The sequence below is a fragment of the Agelaius phoeniceus genome, chromosome 16 (assembly GCF_051311805.1).
Source record: "Agelaius phoeniceus isolate bAgePho1 chromosome 16, bAgePho1.hap1, whole genome shotgun sequence".
Taxonomy (NCBI): domain Eukaryota; kingdom Metazoa; phylum Chordata; class Aves; order Passeriformes; family Icteridae; genus Agelaius; species Agelaius phoeniceus.
Genome location: NC_135280.1, coordinates 2,380,776 through 2,405,948, shown reverse-complemented (window position 1 = coordinate 2,405,948; position 25,173 = coordinate 2,380,776). Strand labels below are relative to the sequence as shown.

The window sequence follows — 25,173 nt, the reverse complement described above, 5'->3', positions numbered from 1 at the left end:
CCAGAAATTAATGCAGGGAGTCGGCAAAGCCATGGGATCGTGATGGGCGCCCGTCCACTGTAGATGTGGCAGGGAGGCACAAGGCTGGGGACAACACAATGCCAGGAGGTGCCAGCTCTGGGCTCTTCTGATCCTGGGGGAGACCAATGGGTTCAGTCCAGCAGCTGCTGCTGGTTCTTTGGTTCTGCCAGCTGCTGGATGCTTGTGTCTCCCCAAACACATCCCCTGTAAGGGGGTGCAGCTGCCCCTGCCCACACCAGCCCCTCACCTGCCCACAGATGATCCATGTGGGACAGCGAGTTCCCACTGCTGCTGCTTAAACTTTGATGAGCTGCAGGAATCCAGGCCTGGCATTAACATTTGATGTGGTCACCCTGCTCCCGGGCACGTGTGTGTGCAAACACGCTGCTGGCACTGCCACGGCCACACGTGTGCCACATACAACCCCTGTGGGCAGCTGTGTGTGGGCACGTGTGGCACCCTGCCCACACCTGCCACCTGGCATGGCATGAGGAGTGCCCCTGCGGGCTCTGGGCTCCTCAGTGCTTCCCAGCAGGGCTGTGGAATTCGGTTTGGTGTTGGGCTCCCCTTGGGTGTGCCCCCGCTGCTGCCTTGGGCTCTGCAGAATTGTCACCTCTCTCTCGGGTGCCGCCGTTTGGCTTCACGGATCCCCGGGCTTCATCCGTCTCCGTGCTGCCTGGAGGAAGAGGCTGATTCCTCAGGGAGGGGCAGAGGAAGCCCCGAGGCGTGGGGAGGTGGCAGGGTCCCGTTTTGGGGTAAGGGCGCCGCCTCTGCAGCGTTCCCTTGGGGGGATGCTCCCAGCAGCAGGGGCCCTTCCCTGCTCCTTCGGAAAAGTCTCGGGGCTGGCGTGGTGCATCCCTTACATTATTCATGGCACCGCGAGCCTGGCGCTTGGGTTACAGCCGGATCCCAGGCACCGGCCCCGCGGGGTGCGCGGGAGGCAGGAGCAGCTCCGCCGGGCTGCCCGGGGCCGCTCCCGCCGCCCCAGCGCCATGCCAAGCGGGCGGGCACCGGGAGCCACGCACGGGCGTGTGCCTCGCCAAACCCGGGCACAGGTAAATACCCAGCCAGGGCAGGCGGCGGGGAAGCGAGCCGGCCGCTGTGCCGGGAGCAGGATCCTGCCCGCACCGGGCATCCCCTCCCCGCGCCCCGCCGGCGCCGGAGCATGAGCGCCCGCCGCTGCCGGGATGGCCGGCAAGAAAGGGGAGCCCAAAGGGAAGGCGGGCAAAGGGAAAGGGAAGGATGGAAAGAAGGGCAAGAAGGAGGATCCCAACGAGTCGGAGGATGCCTCGGATGCGGAGCTGCTGAAGGCAGAGGAGAGCGAGGGGACGGAGGTGGTGGAGGAGGAAAAGGAAGAAAAGGAGGAAAAGGAAGAAAAGGAGGAAAAGGAAGAGGAAAAGGAGGTGGAAAAGGAGGAAAAGGAGAAAGATGAGGAGGAGGTGGTTGCAGAGGAGCCCAAGAAGGGGAAGGGGAAGGAGAAGAAGGGGTTCCCCAAGGCAGGAGTGGCAAAGAAACTGGGCCGTGGGAAGAAGGAGACGGAGGAAGAGGAGGGTGAGAGCAATGCTGCAACAGCCAAGAAGAACACGAAGGGCCCCTCCAAGCTGATGATGGGGCTGACAACTGACAAGAAGAAGAAAGGAGCCAAGGGTGCAGAGGCCAAGGGCCAGCCCAAAGATTCTGTGGAAGCCAGCCCAGCCGAGGAGGAGGCGGCAGCACCTCCGAAGGCCCGGGCAAAGCGGAGCCTCCGCAGCACCTCGAAGCTCTTCATGGGCTTCAAGAACCTGGGACTGCGCCGGCCCAAGAAGGGGCAGTTCAAGAACACATCCCGCTTCTTCTGGGGGCTGCATAAGCACAGCACCAAAAAGAGGAAGAAAAAGAAGAACAAGGCAGTGCTCAAGTCCACCTCCAACCTGATGATGCGCTTCAAGCAGGTGGGCAAGAAGAGGAAGGAGGAGGAGGCCAAGGAGGAGGAGGCCAAGAAGGAGTCACCATCGAGGCCATCCTTCCTGCTGCTGCGGCGGGGCGGGCAGGACCCTGAGCACGGCTCGCTGCTCTTCCGCCGGCGCCCGGAAAGGAAATTCAAGCCCCGGGCTCAGGTGCTGAGCAAGGCGGCCGCTGCCACGGGCTGGCTGGCCAGGAAGGTGCTGTCCCGGCGCGGGCGGCTGGTGGGGGGCGGCCGGGCCACGGACGCGGCCTGGCTGTCCCGTATCGGTGCCAAGAAGCTGCCGTTCCCCGCGGAAGATGAGATCCTCAGGCACCGGGCCAACATGAAGCGGATCCCTGGCGGTGTCGGGCTGCCCGGCACTCCGCGGCAGGGCAGCGTGGCGAGGCGGCCGTCCCGGCGGCGCTCCCGGCAGGGCAGCATGGCGAGGCGGCCGTCCCGGCGGCGCTCCCAGCGCTCCGAGCCACCCGTGCCGCGCTACGGCTGGGCCGAGGAGGAGAGCGGAGCCTACGGCCGCCGGCGAGGCTACGGCAAGGAGGACGGAGCCTACGGCAAGCAGGATGGTGCCTATGGCTCCCGCCGTGGCTTTGCCAGCAAGGAAGATGGAGCCTACGGGCCCTGGCGCGGTCAGCCCAAGGAGGAAGATGGAGCCTATGGGCCCCACCATGGCTACGCCGAGGAGGATGGAGCCTACGGCCCGTGGCACGGCTACAACGGGGAGGAGGAGGGAGCCTACATCCCCCGGCACAACTACTCCGAGGAGGAGGAAGGCTACATGCAGAGCCCAGCCTACCCAGCAGGGTACGGCTTCGAGGATGCAGGGCCGGCCCCCTACTCTGACTACCCTGGCTATGAGACAGAGGAGGAGTACGACTACTACGGGGGGTTTTGGGAGGATGGAGACCAGCCAGGGCACCCCTACGGTGACTCAGAGCTCGAGGATGAGGGAGCGTTTGGTGGTGGGTCTCCCCATGGCCTCTATGACCCGTACAGCAGCGACCCAGAGTATGGTGAGGAGGCAGTGGGGCCCTTCGGCTACAGGGGGGACCCCTACGAGGACTTTGGGGAGCCCTTTGCCGGGGGGTACCCTGGGGGCGAGTACCCCGAGCATCGCATCCAGTACAGCGAGGGTGGGTGGGCGCCGCACGCCCAATCTTCCTGCAACCCCTACGCCCTGGGCCTGGAGGGGATCGCGGAGGGCGAGGAGCCCGAGGAGTGGGAAGAAGAGGAGGAAGAAGAGAAGGAGTATCCCTTTTCCATCCTGAGCGCCTCCTCGCTGCGGGGCATGCGGGAGACGCTCTCCTCCAAGCTCTCCCTCAACAGGAAATTCAGGCTCTTCCCCCGACCCCAGGTCAAGCTTTTCGGCAGGGACCGCCTGGACGTGCCCCTCCCGCCGTCCCCCCACCTTCCCGCCGCCCGTGACGAGGACGACTACGACGAGTACGAGCCGCCGCCGCCTCCGGCAGCCCCCGGCCCCGCGGCATCCCCGGCCCGCTCGGTTTCGGCAGCGCGGGCGTGCGGGAGCCCCCTGGGCCAGTTCCTCCAGCGATCCCTCTCCATTCCTGCCAGCCGCCCGCCGCGAGGGGCCGGGGCATTTCGGGGATCCCGCACGCCCCAGCTCTCCTACAGGCGCTCCAGCCGCAGGCTGCCGGGGATGGAGAGCGCCGGTTTGGGGGGCCGGGACTCTTCCCCACCGGGGGGGCCCTGGGGGCAGCCGGGGGCTGCGCGCCGGCCGTCGCTCCGGAACCCCTTCGCCAACCCCGGGCGCTCCCCATCGCCGCCGCCCGTCCGCCCGCGCCCCGGTAGCACGCGGGGCGAGGGGCCGCGGCGATCGCCCTCCCTCGGTGCCAGCCTCCGGCGCTTCGGCCCCGAGCCCCCCGCCCCGCCGCCGCCCGCTCCCCGCTCGCCGGGCCCGGGGGGGAGGCGCCTGGGGGGGCCCGCGGCCCCGGGACGATCTCTGTCATCGCGGCGGAGCAGCCCCCCCGGGCTGCCGCTCCCCCAGGCCTGGCCCCGGCTCCCCGAGCCCCCCACCAAGGCGGTGAAGCCGCTGCAGAGGAGCCCCTTCCTGGCACCATCGTCCCGCCCCGGCAGCCGCCGCCTGGGCGCCCCCGGCCCCTCCTGGGATGAGGAGCTGCCCCCCTGGCGGGGTCCCTCCGGGGTGCCCCCTCCGCCCAGCCCCGCTCCCAGCACCCCCAAAAGTTTCATCCAGCGCATCGGGCAGCCCCTTGCGGGGATGGCCCCCCACTCCCCCCCACCGAGGCCATCTGCTGAAGCGGGGGGCCGCAGCCTCTCCAAGGGGCGCTCCGTGGCGCAGTCCCTGGCTTCGCTGCTCGTAAAGAGCATAGGCCCCAACAAAGCCCCCTCATCCTCACCCCCCAGCCGCCTTCCCTCCACTCGCTCGACCCCCTTGCCCCGGCGCCCATCGCGGCGGGACGGGAGCATCCGCCGCTCTCCGAGCCCACCCCCGGGGCGCCGGGGCTGGGCGGACGTCGGGCGCCCCGTGCTCCCCTCCAACCCGCGCGGCAGCCGGAGCCCCTCACCGCCCCGCCGTGCCGCCTTCCCGCCCCCCCACGGGCGAGCCCCCGGCTCCCCGGCCGCCCCCCGGCACGGCCCCCGTCCCCCGGAGCCCTTGGAGGGTGACGGGGCGGCCGCGGAGGAGGGCGCGGGGCGCTACGCGGTGGTGACGCCGCAGGTGCAGAGGTTGGGCTCCTTCCGCCGCGCATCCCGCATGTACAAGCAGCACTGGTCCACGCAGCACGTCGTGCGGGTGCGGGAGATGCCCGACCCCTGGACGGCCGAGCAGGGCCTGCCCCGGCAGCCCACCCAGCGCGGCCGGCGGTGGGCAGGCCAGTGGGGAGCCGACATCGCCCGGTACCTGTGCCAGCGCCCGCCGGCGGGCGGCTGGAGGGACAGGCACCCCTGGGCTGAAGGGTACCTGGGCAGCAAGCAGCCCTGGCGCAGCAAGGTAACGCCCGCGGGGAGCCCCCTCGGGGGGATGGAGCCGGGGGTGAGCTGGCAGCTGGGACCCGGGGCAGAGTGGAGAGTTAAGGGGGGCCTGATGGCTCTCCCGGGCACGAAGGCATCGGCGCAGGGGGGTTTGCAGTGCCCAGGGTGGGGGTAAATGGCTGTGGGTGTTCTGGGTGCTGGTGGGGGTCCTCCCGTGGGGAGCAGGCTGCAAGAGGGGATTGTCACCAGTTGTGTGTCCCCCCACGAGCGGCCCCTCTGGGGACATTTGATTCTGGCGTATGGAAATGCAGAGACCCGATCCGATCCGCGGGGATGGGTGCAGGTGGCACGGTGACCCGGCGGGGTGTCCGCTTTCCTGCCCACCCCCTGGCCGGGGGCCAGCCAGGCTCCTGTGTGACACCTGTCCTGTGTCACCCCTGCACGTGGCCGGGGGGAGCAGCCCCAGCCCCCTTCCATCACCTGCACTGAGGGTGATGCCCACGGTGAGTGGGACCGGGATTCCCAGGAGCAGGATTTCCTGGGACCAGCCCCAAGGTGGCCTTGGTGGCCTCATGTTCCTGTGCTCCAGCACTGCTGCTCTCAGCTGACACACTGTGCTCTTGCTGGGGGACTGGTTTTGGGGCTGTGGCGTGTTTTCTTGGGGTTCCAATGCTGACTGTGTGTCCCCTGGTGTGGGGTCACACAGATGGTGTTTCGGGGTGGTGGTGGTGGCTGGGTGGGCTGTCTGAGGGTGGTGGCACGTCCCTGCCATGATGGGCTGGTTGCTCCATGCAGATGCAGTCACTGTGCAGCCTGCCCATCGTGCGGTACCAGGAGCCAAAGGAGGAGGACGGGCTGGAGGACATGACCCAGCTGGAGTGAGTGTCCCTGTCCCCTGCGCCATGACTCAGTGCTGTGGGGGACAATGGGGCTGCAGCCCCCAACCCCATACCCCTGACCTTGCTATCCCACCCCATCTCATCCCAACGCGGGCTCTGCTTCAGCCTCCTGGGCCTGGAGATGCTGAGGACACTCTGGGCACAGCAGAGTCCTCTGTCACCTCCTCTGTCCCTCTGTCACCCCCTAATTCAGCCTCTGCTCCATGCCAGGGACCTCCAGGAGGCTGCAGTGCTGAGCAACATCCGGACACGGTTCGAGCGCCAGCTCATCTACGTAAGCTCAGGGGACACAGCATCCCCCAAGGACTGTGGGGTGGGGTCTTTGGGGAGTCACCCCCCTCCGAGGGCTCACAGCCCCACACTCTCTCTCTGGCAGACCTACATTGGCAGCATCCTGGTGTCGGTGAACCCCTACCGGCTCTACAACATCTATGGCAAAGAGCAGGTGCAGCAGTATGAAGGCAGAGCCCTGGGTGAAAACCCACCGTGAGTACCAGGCTGTCCCCATACGCCCCGTGGGGATGGGGTCACTCCCACCCTCCATTCCCCCACCATGAGTACCAGGCTGTCCCCAAACGCCCCGTGGGGATGGGGTCACTCCCACCCTCCATTCCCCCACTGTGAGTACCAGGCTGTCCCCAAACGCCCTGTGGGGATGGGGTCACTCCCACCCTCGGGTCCTGCAGCAGACCCTGGGTCACTGGGTGCTGTAGCAGCTGTGTGTGTGCATGGGGATGCTCGGGGCACTCTGGGGGTCCCTGTGCTGGGCCAGTGTGGCACCTGCCACCTTCTGCTTCTCCCCACCCCAGGCACCTCTTTGCCATCGCGAACGTCGCCTACTCCAAAGTGATGGATGCCAAACACAACCAGTGTATCGTCATCAGGTGGGACAAGGCTGTCCCCACACACAGCCCCTAATCAACACCACCCTAATTGCTGGGTCGCTGCCACCAGCCTGGCTCGGCCCCATCGGTCTGGGGAGGTTTGGGGTGGGCACCCCTTGCTTGCCTGCTGATGGCCCCAGCCATGCCCCTGCTCTGTGTTTCAGTGGGGAGAGCGGCTCAGGGAAGACTGAAGCCACCAAGCTGATCCTGAGCTACCTGGCAGCCGTCAGCCAGAAACGCAGCGCTGCCCCACAGGTAGGGAGGGTGCTGCTCTGGGGACATCCCTGAGTCCCCATGTCCCCATTGTCTTCTCCCAGCTCCATCCCTCTGTTCCATCCCTCCCTCCTCATGGCTCTGCTGCTCTCTCCTTGTCCCAATGCTTCCACCTGGACCATGGCAGATCGAGGTACTGAGGGGACACGTGGGCTGGGATGGGTCAGGGGGACAGAGAATGGTGGTGGCACCTTGGCCATGGCACCCCACCTGCAGGGGAAAGGCGGGAGGGACAGCAGGAAATCAGTGCATGCACACAGATGGAGTCTTTGTGCTCTCTCACAGCCTCATTTAACCTGGCTGTGGTGCACACCTCAAATCTGGGCACCCACGGGTGTGTGTGTGGAGCATGGGGTGGCAGGGAGGGTGGCAGGGTGTCAAAGGGGGAGCCCTAGCCTTGGAGATGCCCTGTGGTGTGTCAGGTGCCCAGGCTCACCCCCCCAGCTCTCCCCCTCACCACAACAGATCCTGGAGGCGACCCCTCTGCTGGAATCCTTCGGCAACGCCAAAACCGTGAGGAATGACAATTCCAGCAGGTTTGGGAAATTTGTGGAAATCTTCCTGGAGGAGTAAGTAATGCTGATAACCTGTGAGTGGCTGCTCCCACCCCATGTCCCCTGCTGCCCCAGGGGTGTCCAGCCCAAGCCAGCCCCTTGTCCCTTGGCTCTGGGAGGACACATGGGGATGGTTTTGGGATAAACCTGGTGTTGGAAAGGTGATGGCACCTGAGGACAGGTGGCTGTCCCTGGGGTAAGGGCAGTGCTGGCTGGCACCTTTACCATTCCCAGTGCCCATCCCTGTCCTCATATCCCATCCCATCCTCTCTTGGTCCCACTGATCCTGCCGGGGTGCCCAATACCACAGCCAGGTGCAGACACCTCTCCCTGCTCACCCATCCCTGCTGGGGGAATCTGGGAAGCAGCACTGACCCCCCATTTTGCTGGGGGGCACTGGGGCACGGGTGGGTGCGTTGGGGGGCCACAGCCCCTGCCCACACCGAGGTTGCCAGCCCGGTACCCACTCTCCCTGCAGCGGTTTGATCTGCGGTGCCATAACCTCGCAGTACCTGCTGGAGAAATCCCGTGTGGTCTTCCAGGTGCGTGGTGAGGGGGTCCTGAGCTCTGCCTCCCACTCTTCCCCCTCTGCCACCCCCTCCCCAGCTCTGTCCTCTGCTCTCCAGGCCCAGAGCGAGCGCAACTACCACATCTTCTACGAGATGCTGGCAGGGCTGCCGTCCCAGCAGCGGCAGCGCTACTGCCTGCAGGGCGCCGAGACCTACTACTACCTGAACCAGGTACTGCGCCCTCCCTGGCCCTCCCACAGCCTGATTTTGGGGGGGCTGGTGGGTTCCTGAGCCCTCAAGGTGTGGATGAGGAGGATGCCCAGGGCAGGGTGACCCCCCCATGCTGGGTGCTGACCCCCTGGGACACACTGATGGACTGAGGGGGTTGTGCCAGGGTGGGAACTGTGAGATTCCTGGCAAGGATGACGCTGAGGATTTCCGCCGGCTGCTCAACACCATGGAGGTGCTGAACTTCAGCGTGGATGAGCAGAACAGCATCTTCCGCATCCTCTCCTCCGTCCTCCACCTGGGCAACGTCTACTTTGAGAAATATGAGGTAGGCCAGGGTGGGCCGAGCTGTGCTCCTGGGGTGTGATTTGGGATGTGGCAAAGGGGGGATTGCCAATGCCATGGCATTGCTGTGTCCTACAGACTGACTGCCAGGAGGTCGCCATGGTGGTCAGCGCCACCGAGATCCGGACGGTGGCTGAGCTGCTGCAGGTGTCCCCTGAGGGCCTGCAGAAAGCCATCACCTTCAAGGTGACGGTGAGTGCAGGGGGGCACAGCCTGGGAGGGGGTCTCTGGCCCCTGGGGACCACCGGGGCTGATGTTGCTGCAAGCCCACCATGCCATTTCCCAACCAGGAAACGCAGCGGGAGAAGATTTTTACCCCTCTGACTGTTGAAAGCGCCGTGGATGCCAGGTAGAGGGAAGGGGGCTGCACTGTAGGAGGGTGTGGGGGGGTCTCATCCCCAGGGATGGCGTGGGGAGTGAAATGCCAGCTGGGAAAGGGGATGGTCAGGTCCCCCAGTGTGGATTAGACTCTGTGGTGATTAAAACTGATGCTGTGGTGGGTGCTGGCTGTGGCAGTGGAATACACTGGTGCCATTCCAGAGCTCCAGCACTCTGCTCATCTCTCCCCTTCCCAGGGATGCCATTGCCAAGACCCTCTACTCCCTGCTCTTCGGCTGGCTCACGGATCGCATCAACAAGCTGGTGTACCCACGGCAGGAGGCCCTCTCCATTGCCATCCTGGACATCTATGGCTTTGAGGTGAGCAGGATTCATCCCACCTCCATCCTGGCTCAGTCCCAGCTCCATCCTCCCAGGCTCCATGGATCTTCCTTCTCGCAGGACCTCAACTTCAACAGCTTCGAGCAACTCTGCATCAACTACGCCAACGAGTATCTGCAGTTCTTCTTCAACAGGATTGTGTTCCAGGAGGAGCAGGTGGGGCTGGTGGGCAGTGCTGGGTTCTGCTGTGGGGCTGGGGGCACGGGGCTGACCTGGTGCCCACCCTGCAGGAGGAATATATCCGGGAGCAGATCGAGTGGAAGGAGATCCCCTTCAGCGACAACCAGCCCTGCATTGACCTCATCTCCCAAAAACCCTACGGCATCCTCCGGATCCTGGATGACCAGAGCTGCTTCCCCCAGGTGAGGGGCTGCCTGGTGATGAGGTGCAGCCAGCACTGGGAGGTCACTGTGGCTGGGCAATCACCATGGCCCAGGGCTGCTCTTCTCCTGGGCTGTTCTAGACAACCTGGGAAATCCCCCAGGTTCCTCCAGGCTGGATAAGCCCAAAGAATCATAGAAATGTCATGGAATCACAGAATGATTTGGGTTGGAAAGGACTTTGGAGATCACCTAGCTCCAGCCTGCTGCTGAATCTGCTGTGTATGTCACTCCTGTCTCCCTTCCCAGGCCACTGACCACACATTCCTCCAGAAGTGTCACTATCACCACGGGACAAACCCTCTCTACACAAAGCCCAAGATGCCACTGCCCGAGTTCACCATCAAGCACTATGCAGGGAAGGTGACCTACCAGGTGTGTGACCTTGGGATGTTAAGGCAGATTAAAGAGGAGGTTGATCCTGCACCAAGGAGAGAAATGCATCTCTGGGGTCTGGCTGGGGTCCTGGAGCTCCTTGCCTCACCCTGTCGTCCTGCCAGGCTGCTCACCATGAGTTTTTTGCTGTTTGCCAGGTTCACAAGTTTTTGGATAAAAACTATGACCAGGTCCGTCAGGATGTGCTGGACCTGTTCATCAGCAGCAGGACCAAGGTAGGGCCCTGCCTGGCACTGGCTCTGCAGTGACACTGGGCACCAATAGCCCCCTTCCATACATCCCTTTCCGTGTCCGCGAGTGTCTCCACATGGCCAGTGAAGCCCAGGGGGACCAGAAGCAGAGGATGCCTCTGGCTCCACCCATGGGATCCTCTGGGCTTTGACTCCTCAAGCATTTGGCACAAACAGGCACATGGGCTGCTCCTGTGCTCTGCATTATCCATATCCTCATCCCCATCCCTATCCAGGCAATCCTGCCACAATTAGGGCTGGGCAAAAAAGGAGCGGCTGGGCTGCGAAGAGGGTGTGGGAGAGCTGCACCATCCCGGCCACCTTCCTCCTCTCTAACCTTTCCTGTGTCCCCAAGGTGGTGGCCAACCTCTTCTTCGGCCACGCCCAGGTGATGGCGCGGCAGAGGAGCCTCATCAGGAGGAGCAGCACCAGGACACGGCGGTACAAGGCTCCCACCGTGGCCGCACGGTTCCAGCAGTCGCTCCTGGAACTAGTGGAGAGGATGGAGAGGTCAGGGTGGGCAGGGTGGGCAGCCAGGCCATCCTCTGGGCTGCCCAAGGTACCCGGGCTGGCTTTGTCCCCTGCTCCCTGTGGCTGACAGAGTCTCTCTGTCACAGGTGCAACCCATTCTTTGTGCGCTGCATCAAACCCAACAACAAGAAGGTGAGAGCTGCTGGTGCCTGTGCTACCTGCCCTGCTGGCACTGGGAGTGTGTGGGCACACGGTAGGTGGGGGTTTGCCCATGCAGTTGCTGATGCTTCTCCCCATCCCCACCCCAGGAGCCAGGGCTCTTTGAGCCTGACGTGGTCAGGAGCCAGCTGCGGTACTCGGGGATCCTGGAGACCATCCGCATCCGCAAGGAGGGCTACCCCATCCGCATCCCCTTCCTCGTCTTCATCGACAGGTGCCCGGGGGCTGCAGGCTGGGCACTGCCATCCCAGCCAGGGGACACCACAGAGCTTGTGGGTGCTTTGGGGGGCAGCATTTGGGCTGGGGTTCACCCACAGTGGGAGCTGGGAACCCCTTGTGTTAATACGCAGCTCTGGAAGAAGCTGCAGCTCCCGTTGCAGTGTTTGTCACCACAGGGAGGATGGTGGTGTCCCAGCGAGGTCCTGTGTGGTGACAGTGTCATGGGCTCACCCAGGTACCGCTGCCTCGTTGATATGTGGTCCAATGTCATTCCCAATGGAGCCAACTGCGTGGAGATGCTGAGGAGCCTCTGCCCCGTTAACCCCAGCATGTACTACGTCGGTGTCACCAAGGTGCTGTCCTGGGAGGAGGCTTGGCTCTGGTGATGCCCTGGGGGTGGTGGCCAAGGTGGGGAGCTCACAGCCTCACCCCTGCTCCCAGCTCTTCCTGAAGGAGCAGCTGTACCAGGCTCTGGAGAGCAAGCGGTGCCGTGCCCATCACCTGGCCGCGCTCACGCTCCAGCGCTACGCCCGCACCTTCTTCATCAAGCGGCGCTTCCGCTCCCTCCGCCGCAAGATCGTCCTCCTGCAGAGCCGGGCGCGGGGATACCTGGCCAGGTGGGGGTCCCCGGGGGTGGCGGGTGGCCGCGGGTGGGTGGCAGAGGGTGACGGGTGCCCTCCCGCAGGCAGCGGTACCGGCGCATGCGGCACACGCTCATCAAGTTCAGGTCACTGGTGCACATCTACGTGAACCGCCGGAGGTACCTCAAGGTGAGGTGGGGCCTGTCACATCCCAGGGCGTCCAGGGGACTTGCTGCCACCCTGCTGCATGTTCAGTCTGGAGAAGACACAGTGGTGTCCCCAGACTGTGAGCCCCACCATGTGCCACCCTACACCTCCTCTGTGTCCCATTGGGTGTGGGCAGTGCCTTTCGGGGTGAAAACCCTGCTGATGTTGGGGAGGGGGCAATGGCAACCCAGGGTGCCGTGATGCCTCAGGGTCTCCCCCCAGTGGGACTCAGCATGGCTGCTCTGCTTGCAGAGGAAGGAGGATGCTCGCAGGCGGGCCGAGGAGGAGAAGGAGAGGATGAAGCAGGTAAAGATGTGCGGCCCCGGTGGGAGCACAGGTGTGATGCATGTGCAGCCCGCGTCGCTGTGCTGTCCTGCCCATCCCTGTGCTCCTGGCCGCGGTACCCGTGGGTGCTGGGGCAGGAACCAGCACGGCAAGTGTCCCATCCCTGTGCTGCGGCGGCAGGAGCTGACACGGAGGGAGGTGGTGGATGTCACCCACCTGGAGATCCCGGCCGAGCTGATGGGGCTGCTGGAGGCCGCTGCAGGTGAGCGGGTCCCGCACCGCCATCGCTCCCAGCCCCTTGTTCCCCCCCCCGACGGCCGTGCCGAACCTTCCCGCTGTGCCGCAGCCGCTCGGGAGGTGAACGCCGGCTGCGTGGTGCTGGTGCCGCCGCCGGCGCTGCAGCCCGACCCCCAGCTCACCCTCCCGCTCGACATCAACGATTACCCCATGGCCAAGTACGTGCGGGGCCACTTCCAGGTAAGGTGGGCGCCGCGGCCCGGCAGCGGGGAGCTTTTCCCGACGGGCAGACAGCTTTTGGGGAGTCCCTGGCACCCCGATCCGTGGTGCAGCAGTGAGGCTCAGGGTCCCCGCGGTGGCTCCCCGCCCTGTCCCACCGGGCTCTGCCCCGGCTCCCGCCCCGGGGACGCCACGGGTAGCAAGAGAGGCTGGATCCGGGGTGGCTGTGGTGCTGTGGGGAGCTGGCTGCCACCTCCCTCCCTCCCCGTGGGTTCCTGTCGTCTCCAGAGGCCGGGGGGACCCTGCTGAGGTTATCGGAGAGAGACAGACCCGCTGAGCCCTCCTGGACGCCCGACGCGGGGCGGATCCGGAACGCTGGGGCGGGAGACCAGGTCGCTTTGCTCCCGGACCCCGGCCCCAAACACCGACACTTTGCCTCATTCCTCCTCCTCATCCCCGTTTTTGCCCTGTGTTTCCCAGTCCCCGGCATCCTGAATGACAGCACCGGGGCTGGATAAGGCTCCCAGCCTTGCCAAGGTGTTGCCATGGAACCACAGAATGGCTTGGGTCGGGAGGGACTTAAAGACCATCCAGTTCCACCCCCTGCCATGGGCAGGGACACCTTCCTCTAGACCAGGTGGCTGCAAGCCCTGTCCAACCTGGCCTTGAACGTTTCCAAGGACGGGGCAGCCACAGCTTCTCTGGGCAGTGTGTGCCAGTGCCTCACCACCCATCTCTGCTGCTGCCAGCACAGCCTGAGCCCTTCCCTGCCCCACTCCCAGGACACTGCTGCCCCCATCCTTCACCCCAGCCCTTTGGCAGCCCCACAGGCTCCACCCAGCATCAACACCATGCCCAGCACCGTGGGGCCAGCCCCTCGTGGCCTGAGGCTGTCCCCAGGTAGCCATGGGTGCGGGTGTCACCGCAGGAACCTGCATTTGGGATGCTGACGGCCCCACTGAAAGCCCCCCTCACCCGGCTGGATGAGGAGCTGTGCCACGAGGCTCTCAGCCTCTTCCAGCTGGTAGGTGGCATGGCACGGGCTCCATCACCACAGTCCCCTGCCCACTCTGTGCCCGAGCTCAGAGGGAGGACCTGGCTGTCCCTGTGGCAGATCCTGCGGTTCATGGGGGACCCGGGGCTGGGCGGCCCTCAGGAGACCCTTTTTGGCAACTACATCGTGCAGAAGGGGCTGTCAGTGCCAGGGCTGCGGGACGAGCTCCTGGCACAAGCTGCCAACCAGGTGTGGAGGAACACCAACGTCAACAACGAGGAGAGGGGCTGGCTGCTGCTGGCCACCTGCCTGAGCGCCTTCCCCCCGTCCGCCGCCTTCGACAAGTACCTGCTCAAGTGAGCTGGGCATGGGCTCTGGGCTGGGCATGGGCATGGCTGGGACCCTTGGGAACGGCCCCTCATTCCTGGGAACACTGCTGGGGCTTTGCAGGGCTCTCCTGGCACTTGTGGCTGAGGATGCTGCCCACATCCCAGCTGGTTCCTCCACAATTGCTTGGGCCAGCCTGGCACACATGGCCAGGTCCTGTTGGGAATGCTCTGAGGTCCCTTCAGGATCCCTCTGGCCAAGCTGGCATATGTGCCCATGTCCCTCTAGGTTCCCCAGGGCCAGCCTGGCACATGTGCCCAGGATGCTGCCAAGATCCCTCCAGGGATGCTTTTAATCCCTCTATAGAAACAGGTGATCCCCCAGCTGGGGAATAATGTGCTGTGACTCCAATGATTCAGAAAACTGAACAAATGCTTTTTTAAGCTATACTATATTACACTAATACTATACTAAAACTATACTAAAGAGATACTATACTAAAGAATACTAAAGAAAAACCTGTGACTGTCTCCAGACAGTCACAACACACATGGATCCAATTGGTCAAGGAATCAAAACAACCTTCACCAGTGCCCAATTAACAAGTCACTTTGGGTAAACAATCTCCATAACACATTCCACATGTGCCAAACAACAGGAGCAGTGAATAGAGATAAAAATTGTTTTCTTCTCTGAGCTTTCTCTGCCTTCCCCAGGAAAAATCCTTGGGAAAGTTGTACCTGCAGCTCTCTGCAAAGAGAGCTGTGGTCCCCTGTGCCAAGCTGGCACCCGTGATCCTCCTGCAGCAGCCTCCCTTCCCCTCAGGTTTGTGTCTGACTACGCCTTCGCTGGCTACAAGCCGGTGTGCCAGCGCAAGCTGATGCAGGCCATGGCGCGCTCCCAGCTGGGCGCCGCGGCCGCCCGCACCTTCCCCCCGTCGCTGCTGGAGTGGACGGCGAACCGGCGCCAGGCCAGCATGGCCCTGGACCTGCACTTATTCAACGGTGAGGGCAGCGGGGTGCTGGGCACGCTGCTGGTGAGGGTTGGTCCCAAGGTGGCCGCCCTCATGGGCAGAGGGGGCTGGTGGCACCTGCTCACTGTCCATCCCTCCCCAGGTGACCAATTCTCCTGCCCCATCCACTCCTGGAGCACAGGCGAGGACCTGGCAGGGGATGTCCTGAAGCTCAGGTAGGTGCTGGTTTGGCACCCACCCACCCTGCAGGTCACAGTGTCACCTCGGTGTCCCCAGGATGTGGGAGCCCGAATGCCCAGCTCATGGGCAGGGTGTCCCTGTGGAGCCTGTGCCTATCCCCGGTGTCTGGCTGTTGGCAGGGGGATGGCAGAGGGCTGGCGTGGCTGGTCTGTGGCTATGAAGGCAGGTGCCCAGTGGGCTGAGCTGGCTGGACACGATTATGTCCTGGACCTTGTCTCCGACCTGGAGCTGCTGCGGGGCTTCCCCAGACAGAAATCCTGCTTCCTCATCGCGTGGGATGGCACCGAGAGCCCCAGCAGGGACAGCCGGCCGTAGGTACCCGGGCAGGGATGGTGCCCCACTGTGGGGCTGGGGGGGAGACCCTGGCACCGGGCTGGATGGGTGCCAGGGGTGGGTGGGCTCCTGAGGGGAAACCTGGCACCCAGGGGGTGCTCGATGAGTGCATCCTCCCTCTCTGCAGGGTGCTGGGACACGGATTTGATCTGGATGAAGTGCCTCCTCCCCCGGCTGTGAAAGCCCCCACGCTGCCCTCCATGGAGGCGTATCACCCCCATGGTAGGGCATTGTTCCTCCCAGCTCCTGTCCCCCAAGCGTTGTGACAAAGCTCTGCCATGCCTTTTTCATGCCTTGTCCCCTCTCAGATGGGGAATTTGGGGAGCCACGCAGTCAGAAGGGTCTGGACCGGTACCTGGACAGTCTCTTTGACCCCGTGCTGTCCTACGGCAATGGGGTGAGAGGGTGTCCCCCTGCCCGAGGCATTTTGGGGGCAGGTGGCTTGGCCACTGTGCCCTGACACCTGTTCCCCAGGAGCTGGAGAAGCCATCCATCCTCTCACAGAGGCTGAAGGGAGGAGGTGGCGTGGGAGGGGGCCACAGTGGCACTGATGCCACCCGGAGCGAGCCTCCCGTGGCTGCGGAGACGCGCCAGCCGAGGGGTGAGCGCCTCCAGCACTGCCACATCCCCTGCCTCAGTTTCCCTGGTGTGGGGAGCATCCCTGCACCTAGAGCCCCACAGCTCTGACTGAGCTCTCCTCTTTTCTGCCACAGGCACAGAGCCAGACCCGTCCCCACAGCGCCGGGCAGATGTCAACCAGCCACCCGCAGCCCCGGTCAGTGCACAGGGCCAGGAGGGGCCGGGCCCCTTCTCTGCTTCAGGGGCAGCCCCTGGGGATGGGAGCCGCTGGAGGTGCCGGGTGTTGACAGCATCGTGTCCCTCACAGGGCAGAGCGACAGAGGGGACGCCAGCCCATGTCCCCCAGCCCCGGCCCTACTCCCAGAAAGCCGGTAAGGGGTCCCGGTGCATCGGGGTGGCCACAGGGGCTGGTGGCACTGAGCCAGGGCCCCTGAGCCGTGTGCTTGGCTCCGCAGCAGCCCTGGGCCGGCGGTGGCCGGGAGAGCCCGTGCGGCACTCCCGGCTCAACTCGGAGCACTTCCCGCGGCCCACGCACGACATCCGCAACATCATCCGGCAGTGCCAGCCCACCCCGCGCAGCTCCCAGCCCCACAGGTGCACACCTGGCTCCCAGCCACGCCTGGGGCTTCTCCTGCCTGGGGCTGCATGGGCTGGTCCTGATGCTGGGGTGTAGGGGATGATGGGGTGCAGGGAATGCCGGGGTGCAGGGAATGCCAGGATGTAGGGGATGATGGGGTGCCCCAAGTGATGGGGCTGCAGGTGGTGTCAGGTCCAGGGAATGCTGGGGTGCAGCTGGTGCTGGGGTGCAGCTGATGTGGGATTCTGTCTCAGCAGCAAGCTCTTTGGGAAGAAGCTGGACCCCCACGAGGAAGCCATGCAGATCCTGAAGGAGCAGCTCTCAGCAGCCCGGGTGCCATCGGCTGTGGTAGGGATGTGGCCACCCCCATGTGCCCCTGACGAGGCTGGGGTGTCACTGGCACTGCCCACAGCCCCTCTGTGCCTCGCAGGGGCCCAAGGAGGTGGTGGCTGCGGTGAAGCCCGTGCCAAGTGCCAGGTACCAGCCGCGAGCACCCACAGGACGTCCTGCAGCCCCACAGCCCCCAGGTATTGCTGGGCAGGGCTGTGGCATTGGGGGGCCACGGTGGAGTGAGGCACTTCACCCTCCCAGTGGCACAGCTGATGCCTGGTGGGGTAACTGCTGTGTCCAGCTCGGCCAGAGGGCTGCTCCCCGTGCCTCAGTTTCCCCAGGTGGAGGCAGCTGTTGGTGGCTCCCCCCAGGGATTGCAAGGCTTTCTGTGCCTTTGCAGTCTTTGTGTCCCGGGAGCTCCCGTCCGAGGCACAGCAGGTGCAGACCCAGCTGCACCGCAGCTGCAGCGAGGACTTCTACACCTACCACAACGTGCCCTGGAAAATATTCATCCGCAAGGAGGTACAGATTGTGGGGACACCTGGGGACAGGCCGGTGCCAAGGATAACAGGGTTTACACCAAGCCCTGGTCTCTCTCCTGGCAGGTTTTCTACCCCAAGGACAACATCAACAACCCACTGCTACTCGACCTCATCTTCCGGCAGGTGAGGCACCGAGCTGGCCCCGCAGCCCCCCGGGGTACTCCCCAGTGGGGTGATGATTTACTCATCCCACTGTGCCCACCCTGCCTTCCCCTGCTGAGTTGCCGTGGAGGAGCTGGGGCTGTTGCACGCTGGGGCTGGGGGATTTTTGCTCCTCCCCACACAAGCCCAGTGCTCCTCACCCCCTTTCCCAGATCTTCAATGATGTGCTGTCCGACACCTGCATCCGGATCAGCCACGAGGAGCGGCTCCGCCTGAAATCCCTCTTTGGTAACCCTGTGTCCTGCTGCTCCCTGCCTGGGGGCTCACACCCAGCCACTCTTGTGCCTGTCCTCTTCTCCTGGATGTCTATCTCCAAGCCAGGACTGGCTCTGCTTAACCCTGGGTAGTTTTGCCTCCAAAAGCAGCGACCCGCCTGTAATTTAGTGCTCCACAACATCACAAGTTGTGTCAGCTCTCAGCCAGCTGCCTGGGGGACACACATCTGTCTCTGCAGCACAGTCCTGCCAGGCATGGGAAGGGCATGAGCATCCCTGCTTTTGTTGGGAGCTCTGTCCACATCCTCTCCAGGCAGGGGGAGCTCACAGGAGGTATCTCCCCCTCCCCACAGCGGAGAACAAGCTGGACTCCTTCAGCCCAGTGGCCACCGAGAGTGTCAAGAGGGAGATCATTGCTGCAGCCAGGGATGGCTGTGAGGTGTACTTCTCCCGCCTCTTCCCTGCCACGGTGAGACCCCAGCTGTGGTCAGCATGGATCCACAGCGTGGCTGTGCCCCTGGCTGAGGTGCTGTCCTGGCCCCCAGGGCAGCGTGGGGACGGGTGTGCAGATCCTGGCCGTGTCCCACACTGGCATCAAGCTGCTGCGGGTGGTGAAGGGCACCAACGTCCCCGGGGAGCAGCTGCGGGTGCTGAGAGCCTACAGGTAGGGGTGGCCGGGGTGGGGTGGGTGCTGTGGGTGCCACAGATGCCGGGTGTTTCAGCCTCCCCTTGCCCTGCCCCAGCTACCCCGACGTGCTCTTCGTGACCACCCCATCCAGGAACATGCTGGAGTTCAACCTGCGTGGAGAGAAGCTCATCCTCTTCTCCCCCAAAGCCCCCCAGGTCAAGGTCATGGTCGACCACTTCATCACAGAGCTCAGGAAGGTGGGGGGTGCCCTGGGGCCAGGGGGGGTTTGTCCTGGGGGTCAGACCCTGCCCGTGTGCCTGTGTTTGGGAGGTTGGGATGGACAGAGGAGGGCATCCTGCAAATGGAACTGTGGCTGGATTTGGGGGAATGGTGCTGAGGCTGTGGGTGCTGGAAGTCCCTGTGCTGGGTGGGGTGTGGGTGTCCCTACGTGCATGGGCTGTGCCACACCCCCTGTGCCCAGGACTCCCAGTATGTGGTGGCCGTGAGGAACTACAGCCCAGAGGACAGGGGCCAGCTCAGCTTCCATAAAGGGGACATCATCCACCTGCAGTCACTGGAGCACCCTGAGAGAGGTGAGGGACCCCCAAAGCCCCCCATGCCAAGATGCCTTTGATGGGGGACACAGGGGCAGCAGACTGATGGCTAACCCTGCCCTGGAGGTGTGCTTGCCTTGCATCCTGTGACACCCCATGTCCCCATGGTGTCCCCATGGTGTCCCTGCAGACCACTACTATGGCTGTGTGGTCCGCAAGAAGGTGATGTACCTGGAGGAGCTGAAGACAGGCACGCAGGATTTTGGTGGGTGTCACACTGTCCCTGTGTGTGTCCCTGGTGTGTCCCCTCCTGGGTCTGGGGTGCGGGGCAGGGTCCTGCCTCTGCCACCCCTCAGCAGGATGGTTTGGGGTCTTTTTGGCACTGACCTGATGCAGGGAGATGCTGCCCTGCAGGTCCTACCCTGGTGCCACCCATGTCCCTCAAGTGACAGTCTTTGTGGTCTATACCTTTCCCTTGAGTGATGCCGAACTGCAGCTGCTTCCAGCCAAAACCCATGGCCAGATCCCTGAAAAGAGCTGGGGGTGCAGAGGTGGGAAGGATCAGGCTGAGAATTTTAGGGGTGACCCCGTGGCTGCCAGCCCGGGGCCATCCCCACCATCTGTCTGGCACAGGGTGGAAGTTCGGGGCCATCCATGGCAGGTCGGGGCTCTTCCCTGCCGAGTACGTGCAGCCCGTGGCAGCTCCCGACTTTGTGCACCTGCCTGCGGAGAGGAAGGAGGAGCCCAGGGACAGGCAGGGCAAGGTGGCAGCGTCAGCAGCCGTGGCCGTGGCCGTGGCCTCCACTGCTGCTGCCCAGGAGCTGGACCGCAAAACCGAGGTGGGTCCTTGTCACAAGCATGTGTTCTGAAAAATCCTTTCGCTGGGATCTTCGCTCCTGACAAGCTGGGAAGCTTCGGCTTCTCCATGTTTTGCTGCTTTGGAATGTGATTTGGAGAATTGTTTAGCCAGCATGTGAATTGATTTTAGTTAATGACCAATCACAGGTCCAGCTGTGTCGAGGCTGTGAGCAGTCACAAGATTTTATTGTTCGTTCCTTTCTAGCTTTCTGATGTACCCTTTCTCTTTCTTTAGTATAGTTTTAGTATATCATTATAATGTAATGTAATGTAGTATAATGTAGTATAATGTAGTATAATATAATATAATATAATATAATATAATATAATATAATATAATATAATATAATATAATATAATATAATATAATATAATATAATATAATATAATATAATATATCAGCCTTCTGAAACATGGAGTCAAGATTCTCATCCCTCACCTCGTCCTTGGGATCCTCAAACACCACCACAGGTCCTGGCCCGGGGCTGTCCCCAGTGCTGGCCATGCCTGGTGCCCACTGCCCTGCTCCACAGGTGTCCCCAGCCAGTGCCACCTTTGTGGAGGGTCTGGAGGGAGATGGTGACGAGCAGCTTGGGGATGTCACTGGTGCCTGTCCCATGCTGGCCTTTGCCCAGCGGCATTTCCGTGCAGCACGACGTGGGACCACGTGAGTGTCCAGAGCTGGGACAGGGGTGTGCCATGGTGGGGACACCTGTGCTCACCTGCTCCCCTGCCCCTCTGCCAGGGACTCCCGTGGGATGAGGGTGCCAAGTGTGCTGGAGATGCTGACGTTCACCAAGGTATGGGGAGGTGGAGTTCTGGGGTGGCCTTGTCCTGCTTGTCACCTGCAGGTCCCTCTGAGGTCCCAGCAGGGTCCCAGAGCTGGTCCTCTCCCCCCGCTCCAGATTCCCATTCAGGAGTCACTCACTGAATTTGTGGATGGTGGCCTCAACAAACTGGCTGCTGAGGCTTTCCAAGGTAGGCAGGGGCACGAGTGTCCTGTCCTCCTGTCCCTCCGCCATCCCCAGCCCTGCCCTTGGAGGAGGTTGGGGTGGACTGGGATGGGCAGAGGGGGTGTCCTAGGGGAGTTTATTTCTGGTCCCAGTGCTCCATGTGCCCACCCAGGAGAGCACGTCCCTGGGCAAGGGACATGCTGGCCTGTGTCACCGTGTGGCTTTGTTGTCCCCAGCTGTGATGAAGTTCATGGGTGACCACCCCGTGCGGGGGCAGACAGAGCTGGACATCGTCTGCACCATGCTCAAGGTAAATCCACCACTGGGGCACTGAGTCCTGGGGGTGGTGGCCTGGGCAGGGGGTGGCAGAGAGGTGGCAGCTGTGCCTGTCCCCAGCTATGTGCAGAGCATGAGGTCCTGCGGGATGAGGTGTACTGCCAGATCATCAAGCAGATCACCAACAACACCAGCTCCAAGCCGTGAGTGCCTCCACCCACGTGGGACAGCAGCAGAGGCTGGCACTGGGACACCTGCACCCTGGCCAGGCCAGCTGCTCCAGCCTGGGGGGACACCTGGGGACCTCATCCCTGTGCCACTGTGGGTACCCTCACCTTGCTTAGGGGATCAGCCCTGCCTGTTCCCACAGGGACAGCTGCCAGAGGGGCTGGAGGCTGCTCTACATCCTCGCTGCCTACTACAAGTGCTCTGAGGTGCTCCGGCCCTTCCTCCTGGCCTTCCTGCAGGATGCCAGCAGGCACCCGGAGCTGCCTTTCCATGGTAGGGGCCGTGCACACCCCAGGGTGCTGGGGGGGGTGGTGGGAAAGGATACCCCAGTGTCACAGAGCTCAGGAGGAGCTCTAACAGAGCAGCTCAGCCCCATCCTTCATCGTGGTCCCTGCTCCTGCCAGGCATCGCCAAAGCCTGTGAGCAGAACCTGAGGAAAACCCTGCAGTTTGGTGGCCGCAGCCTCTTCCCCAGCAGCATGGAGCTCAAGGCCATGGTGGTGAGGCCAGGGGCTCATGGGGTGGAACAGGGCTGGTGTCAGCTTGAGATCCCCCCGCCAGAAGTTCTGGGTACCCACATGGGGTCAGGTCCTCCCTGAGGGTTTGGGATCTCCCTCAGACACCACCCTGAAATGGAGCTGATCCTTTTTGGGGATCTTCCCAAGAGAGCACAGCCATTCTTAGGGTCTGCTCTTCACCACTTTGGGGGTTCCCTGAGCCTTCAGGGGTCCCCAGTGGGGATGGAGCTCTGTGGACATGGAGTGGGGGCATGATGGTTCAGCTGGATGGGCAAGAGACAGGATAATCCCAATGCGATGGTTTCTTAGGGATAGCTGCAGGATTTGGGGTGTCCTGTGGGTTCTTGCTGTGTGAAGGGCCCCCCTGCAGCCCAGTGTGTCCCTCCATGCAGGCTGGACGCAGCGCCAAGCGCCAGCTCTTCCTCCTGCCTGGTGGCATCGAGAGGCACCTCAAGATCAAGACGTGCTCGGTGAGCCAGAGGGGACAGGAGGCTCAGTGCACCCCGAGATTATGGTGATGGTTATGGTTATGGTGAAGATTATGGTGACACCTCAGCTGTGGGCACCCAGAGGGGGTGGATGGGGGAGCTGCACCCTTTGCAGGCTGTCCTTGCTGTGGGACTTCATCCCCTGGGGGAAGGGGCTCATCACTGGGATGGGCCTCAGTGCAGGACAAGTTGGTGGCCCAGTGCACAACAGGGGGACGTGGCAGTGTCCCAGCCACCTGTCCCTGTGCCCAGGTGGCTCTGGATGTGATCGAGGAGCTGTGCTGTGAGATGGGGCTGCAGAACCCAGAGGCTCTGGAGGAATACATCCTCTTTGTGGTGACCGACAGAGGTGAGGAGCCGGCAGGGGTGGGTGGGACAGACGGGACAGGACAAGCCAGGACGGGACAGCCCCACGGGTGGTGCGGTGGCACACTCAGACTCCGGGGTGGCACAGGGCAGAGCGTGCGGCCCCTGACCCGCCGGGAATACGTCCTGGACGTGGCTGCAGAGACCGAGCTCCGGGACAGCAGCTACAGCTTCTGGTGCCGCCGCGTGGTCTGGGGCCAGCCCCTCAAGTTCGACAACGAGCTCTACGTCACCGTCCACTACAACCAGGTCGGGCCACCCCATCAGCCTCCCCCAGGGCCACCTCCCTGCCTCCCTCAGAGCGTGCCCTGTCCCCAAGCCCTGTCCCTGTGCTCTGTCCCCTCCCAGGTGCTCCCTGACTACCTCAAGGGGCTGTTCACCGTCCTGCCGCCGGCGAGGCCGGGAGAGCAGCACTTCCCGCACGTGGCCAAGCTGGCCGCCCTCCAGCACCGAGCCAAGGACCGCCACCACCTCCCCACGGCGTACGGCAGGGCACGGGGCACCTGGAGGGGGGCAAACACGTGTCCCGTGGGATTGGGGAGCCACTGGGCAGTGCTGGCCCTGACCTCGGGCTCCCCACAGGAGGGAGATGCAGGACTACGTCCCCCCGCAGCTGTTCCGCCTGCTGAAGCCGCAGTCCTGGCTGCAGATGGTGACCCAGCACGTGCAGCAAGCCCAGGCACTCAGCGCCCACCAGGCCAGGGCACAGTTCCTGGGTGAGGGGACAGAGGCAGGGAGAGGATGCAATGCTAATGAGGACATATGTTAATGAGGATGCAATGCTGCCTGGAGGGTGAAGATGATGGGGATGGAACGCTGGTTGTCCCTGCACAGAACCTGGGGTGCTGCTACACATGGAGGGCAGGATGGATTGGCAGGACAAGACAGGGCAGGGACACCCATTTTTTCATTTGGCTGCTCCTGGGTGCAAAGCCACCCTGGGGACCGGGCAGATGGGGGTGGCAGTGGGCACTGAGACCCCGTCCTCTGCCCTGCAGGGCTGCTGAGTGCCTACCCCATGTTTGGCTCGTCCTTCTTCTACATCCAGAGCTGCAGCAACAACGCCATCGTTTCGCCCTGTATCCTGGCTGTCAACCAGAACGGCCTCAACTTCCTCAGCAAGGAGACCCACGTAGGTGTGGGGCCATGTGGGACCCATGGAATCATGGAACAAACCTTAAAGCCCATCCAGTTCCACCCCCTGGCCATGGGCAGGGACACCTGCCACTAGACCAGTTTGCTCCAAACCCTGTCCAAACTGGGGTCCCTGGTCCCCTTAGAGGGATTCCCAGGACACACAGGCCACCCCCCTGTCCCCTCCCAGGAACTCATGGCCAAGTTCTCGCTGAATGAGATCCAGTCCACACGGACGCAGCGTCCGACGGCCGGATCCAGCTCTCCCTACGTGGAGATCACTCTGGGAGACCTCCTGGCCCAGGGCATCACCCAGCTGCAGCTGGAGCAGGTCGGGGACACCTGGAGACATCGCAGGGGGGCCCTGCAGGGGCTCTCACAGTGGTGGCACGGCCACTGCCCATCGCTGTGTCCCTCTGCAGGGCCTGGAGCTGTGCCGCGTGGTGGCCGCGCACATGGAGAGGCTGCTGGGTGCCCGGGAGAAGAGGCTGACGCTGCCGCCCAGCGAGATCACCCTGCTCTGAGCCCGCCACGGCCCGGACCCCTGGCACCCCGCACCCTCGGCAGGGGGGACAGAGCGTGCAGTGACCATGGGGTGTCCCCGGCTTGGCCAGTGGCCGTTGTCCCCCCGTCACCACCCCGCTGTTGTTTCTGGGGTTTTATACACGCCCGGCAGCCCGGCATGACTCCGGTGTCCGTGGTTTTGTGTTGCGCTCGCTGCCGCAGGGGGGATGCTGCCCCCCGTGTCTGATTCCCCATCGATCCCCATGTGTTTCCTATTCCCGTGCCTCAGTTTCCCCCACCGATCTCCGTGTCCGTTTCCCTATCCCGGTGCCTCAGTTTCCCCTCCATCCCGCCCGTGCCTCAGTTTCCCTGTGCCCCCCCCCTTTAAATCACTCCCGCCCGCGTGTCGCGCTCGCCGTGTCCGCCAGGGGGCGCCGGCGCCGCGCACCCGCCGCCACCTCCGCGCTCCTCCCTCCCCGCCGCCGCCGCGCGCGCGCGCTCCAACCGCCCAATCAGCCGCCGGCCCGCGGCGCTCGCGGCCGCCCCCCGGCCAATCAGCGCCGCGCGGGGCGGAACGGGGCGGGGCCGCCGCTGCCGGTTAACGGCGCCGGTGGGCGCGCGCGGGGGGTG

General features: G+C 63.7%; 1 protein-coding gene across 1 annotated transcript; it reads left to right on the top strand.

Annotated features, from left to right (window-relative positions):
• Positions 1–1,208: 1,208 nt before the first annotated feature.
• Positions 1,209–25,142, top strand: MYO15A (myosin XVA). The gene is made up of 64 exons (XM_077186962.1): positions 1,209–1,358; positions 1,434–4,928; positions 5,705–5,787; positions 6,019–6,082; positions 6,185–6,294; positions 6,618–6,692; positions 6,857–6,947; positions 7,431–7,534; positions 7,998–8,061; positions 8,146–8,259; positions 8,423–8,584; positions 8,680–8,793; positions 8,892–8,950; positions 9,177–9,300; positions 9,382–9,477; positions 9,552–9,683; positions 9,951–10,076; positions 10,235–10,312; positions 10,683–10,837; positions 10,945–10,990; positions 11,107–11,231; positions 11,472–11,589; positions 11,678–11,853; positions 11,922–12,006; positions 12,277–12,330; positions 12,490–12,571; positions 12,656–12,786; positions 13,694–13,789; positions 13,880–14,115; positions 14,912–15,090; positions 15,202–15,274; positions 15,419–15,610; positions 15,760–15,854; positions 15,941–16,029; positions 16,107–16,233; positions 16,346–16,407; positions 16,519–16,582; positions 16,667–16,805; positions 17,046–17,136; positions 17,219–17,315; positions 17,519–17,640; positions 17,724–17,783; positions 17,975–18,050; positions 18,391–18,506; positions 18,583–18,701; positions 18,781–18,922; positions 19,147–19,258; positions 19,410–19,484; positions 19,853–20,058; positions 20,611–20,744; positions 20,823–20,877; positions 20,983–21,055; positions 21,267–21,340; positions 21,427–21,509; positions 21,677–21,807; positions 21,939–22,033; positions 22,444–22,521; positions 22,792–22,888; positions 22,994–23,154; positions 23,254–23,387; positions 23,488–23,621; positions 23,904–24,037; positions 24,230–24,370; positions 24,462–25,142. Exons 1-64 carry the CDS (start codon positions 1,209–1,211, stop codon positions 24,561–24,563), a joined length of 10,407 nt encoding a protein of 3,468 aa, XP_077043077.1. The 3' UTR covers positions 24,564–25,142.
• The last annotated feature ends 31 nt before the right edge of the window (positions 25,143–25,173 follow it).

Coding starts and splice junctions, on each gene's coding strand:
- MYO15A (XM_077186962.1), top strand. CDS start 1,209: ATGGCCGGCAAGAAAGGGGAGCCCAAAGGGAAGGCGGGCAAAGGGAAA. Junction 23,155..23,253: donor TCACCGTCCACTACAACCAG/GTCGGGCCACCC, acceptor GTCCCCTCCCAG/GTGCTCCCTGACTACCTCAA. Junction 24,371..24,461: donor CCCAGCTGCAGCTGGAGCAG/GTCGGGGACACC, acceptor GTCCCTCTGCAG/GGCCTGGAGCTGTGCCGCGT.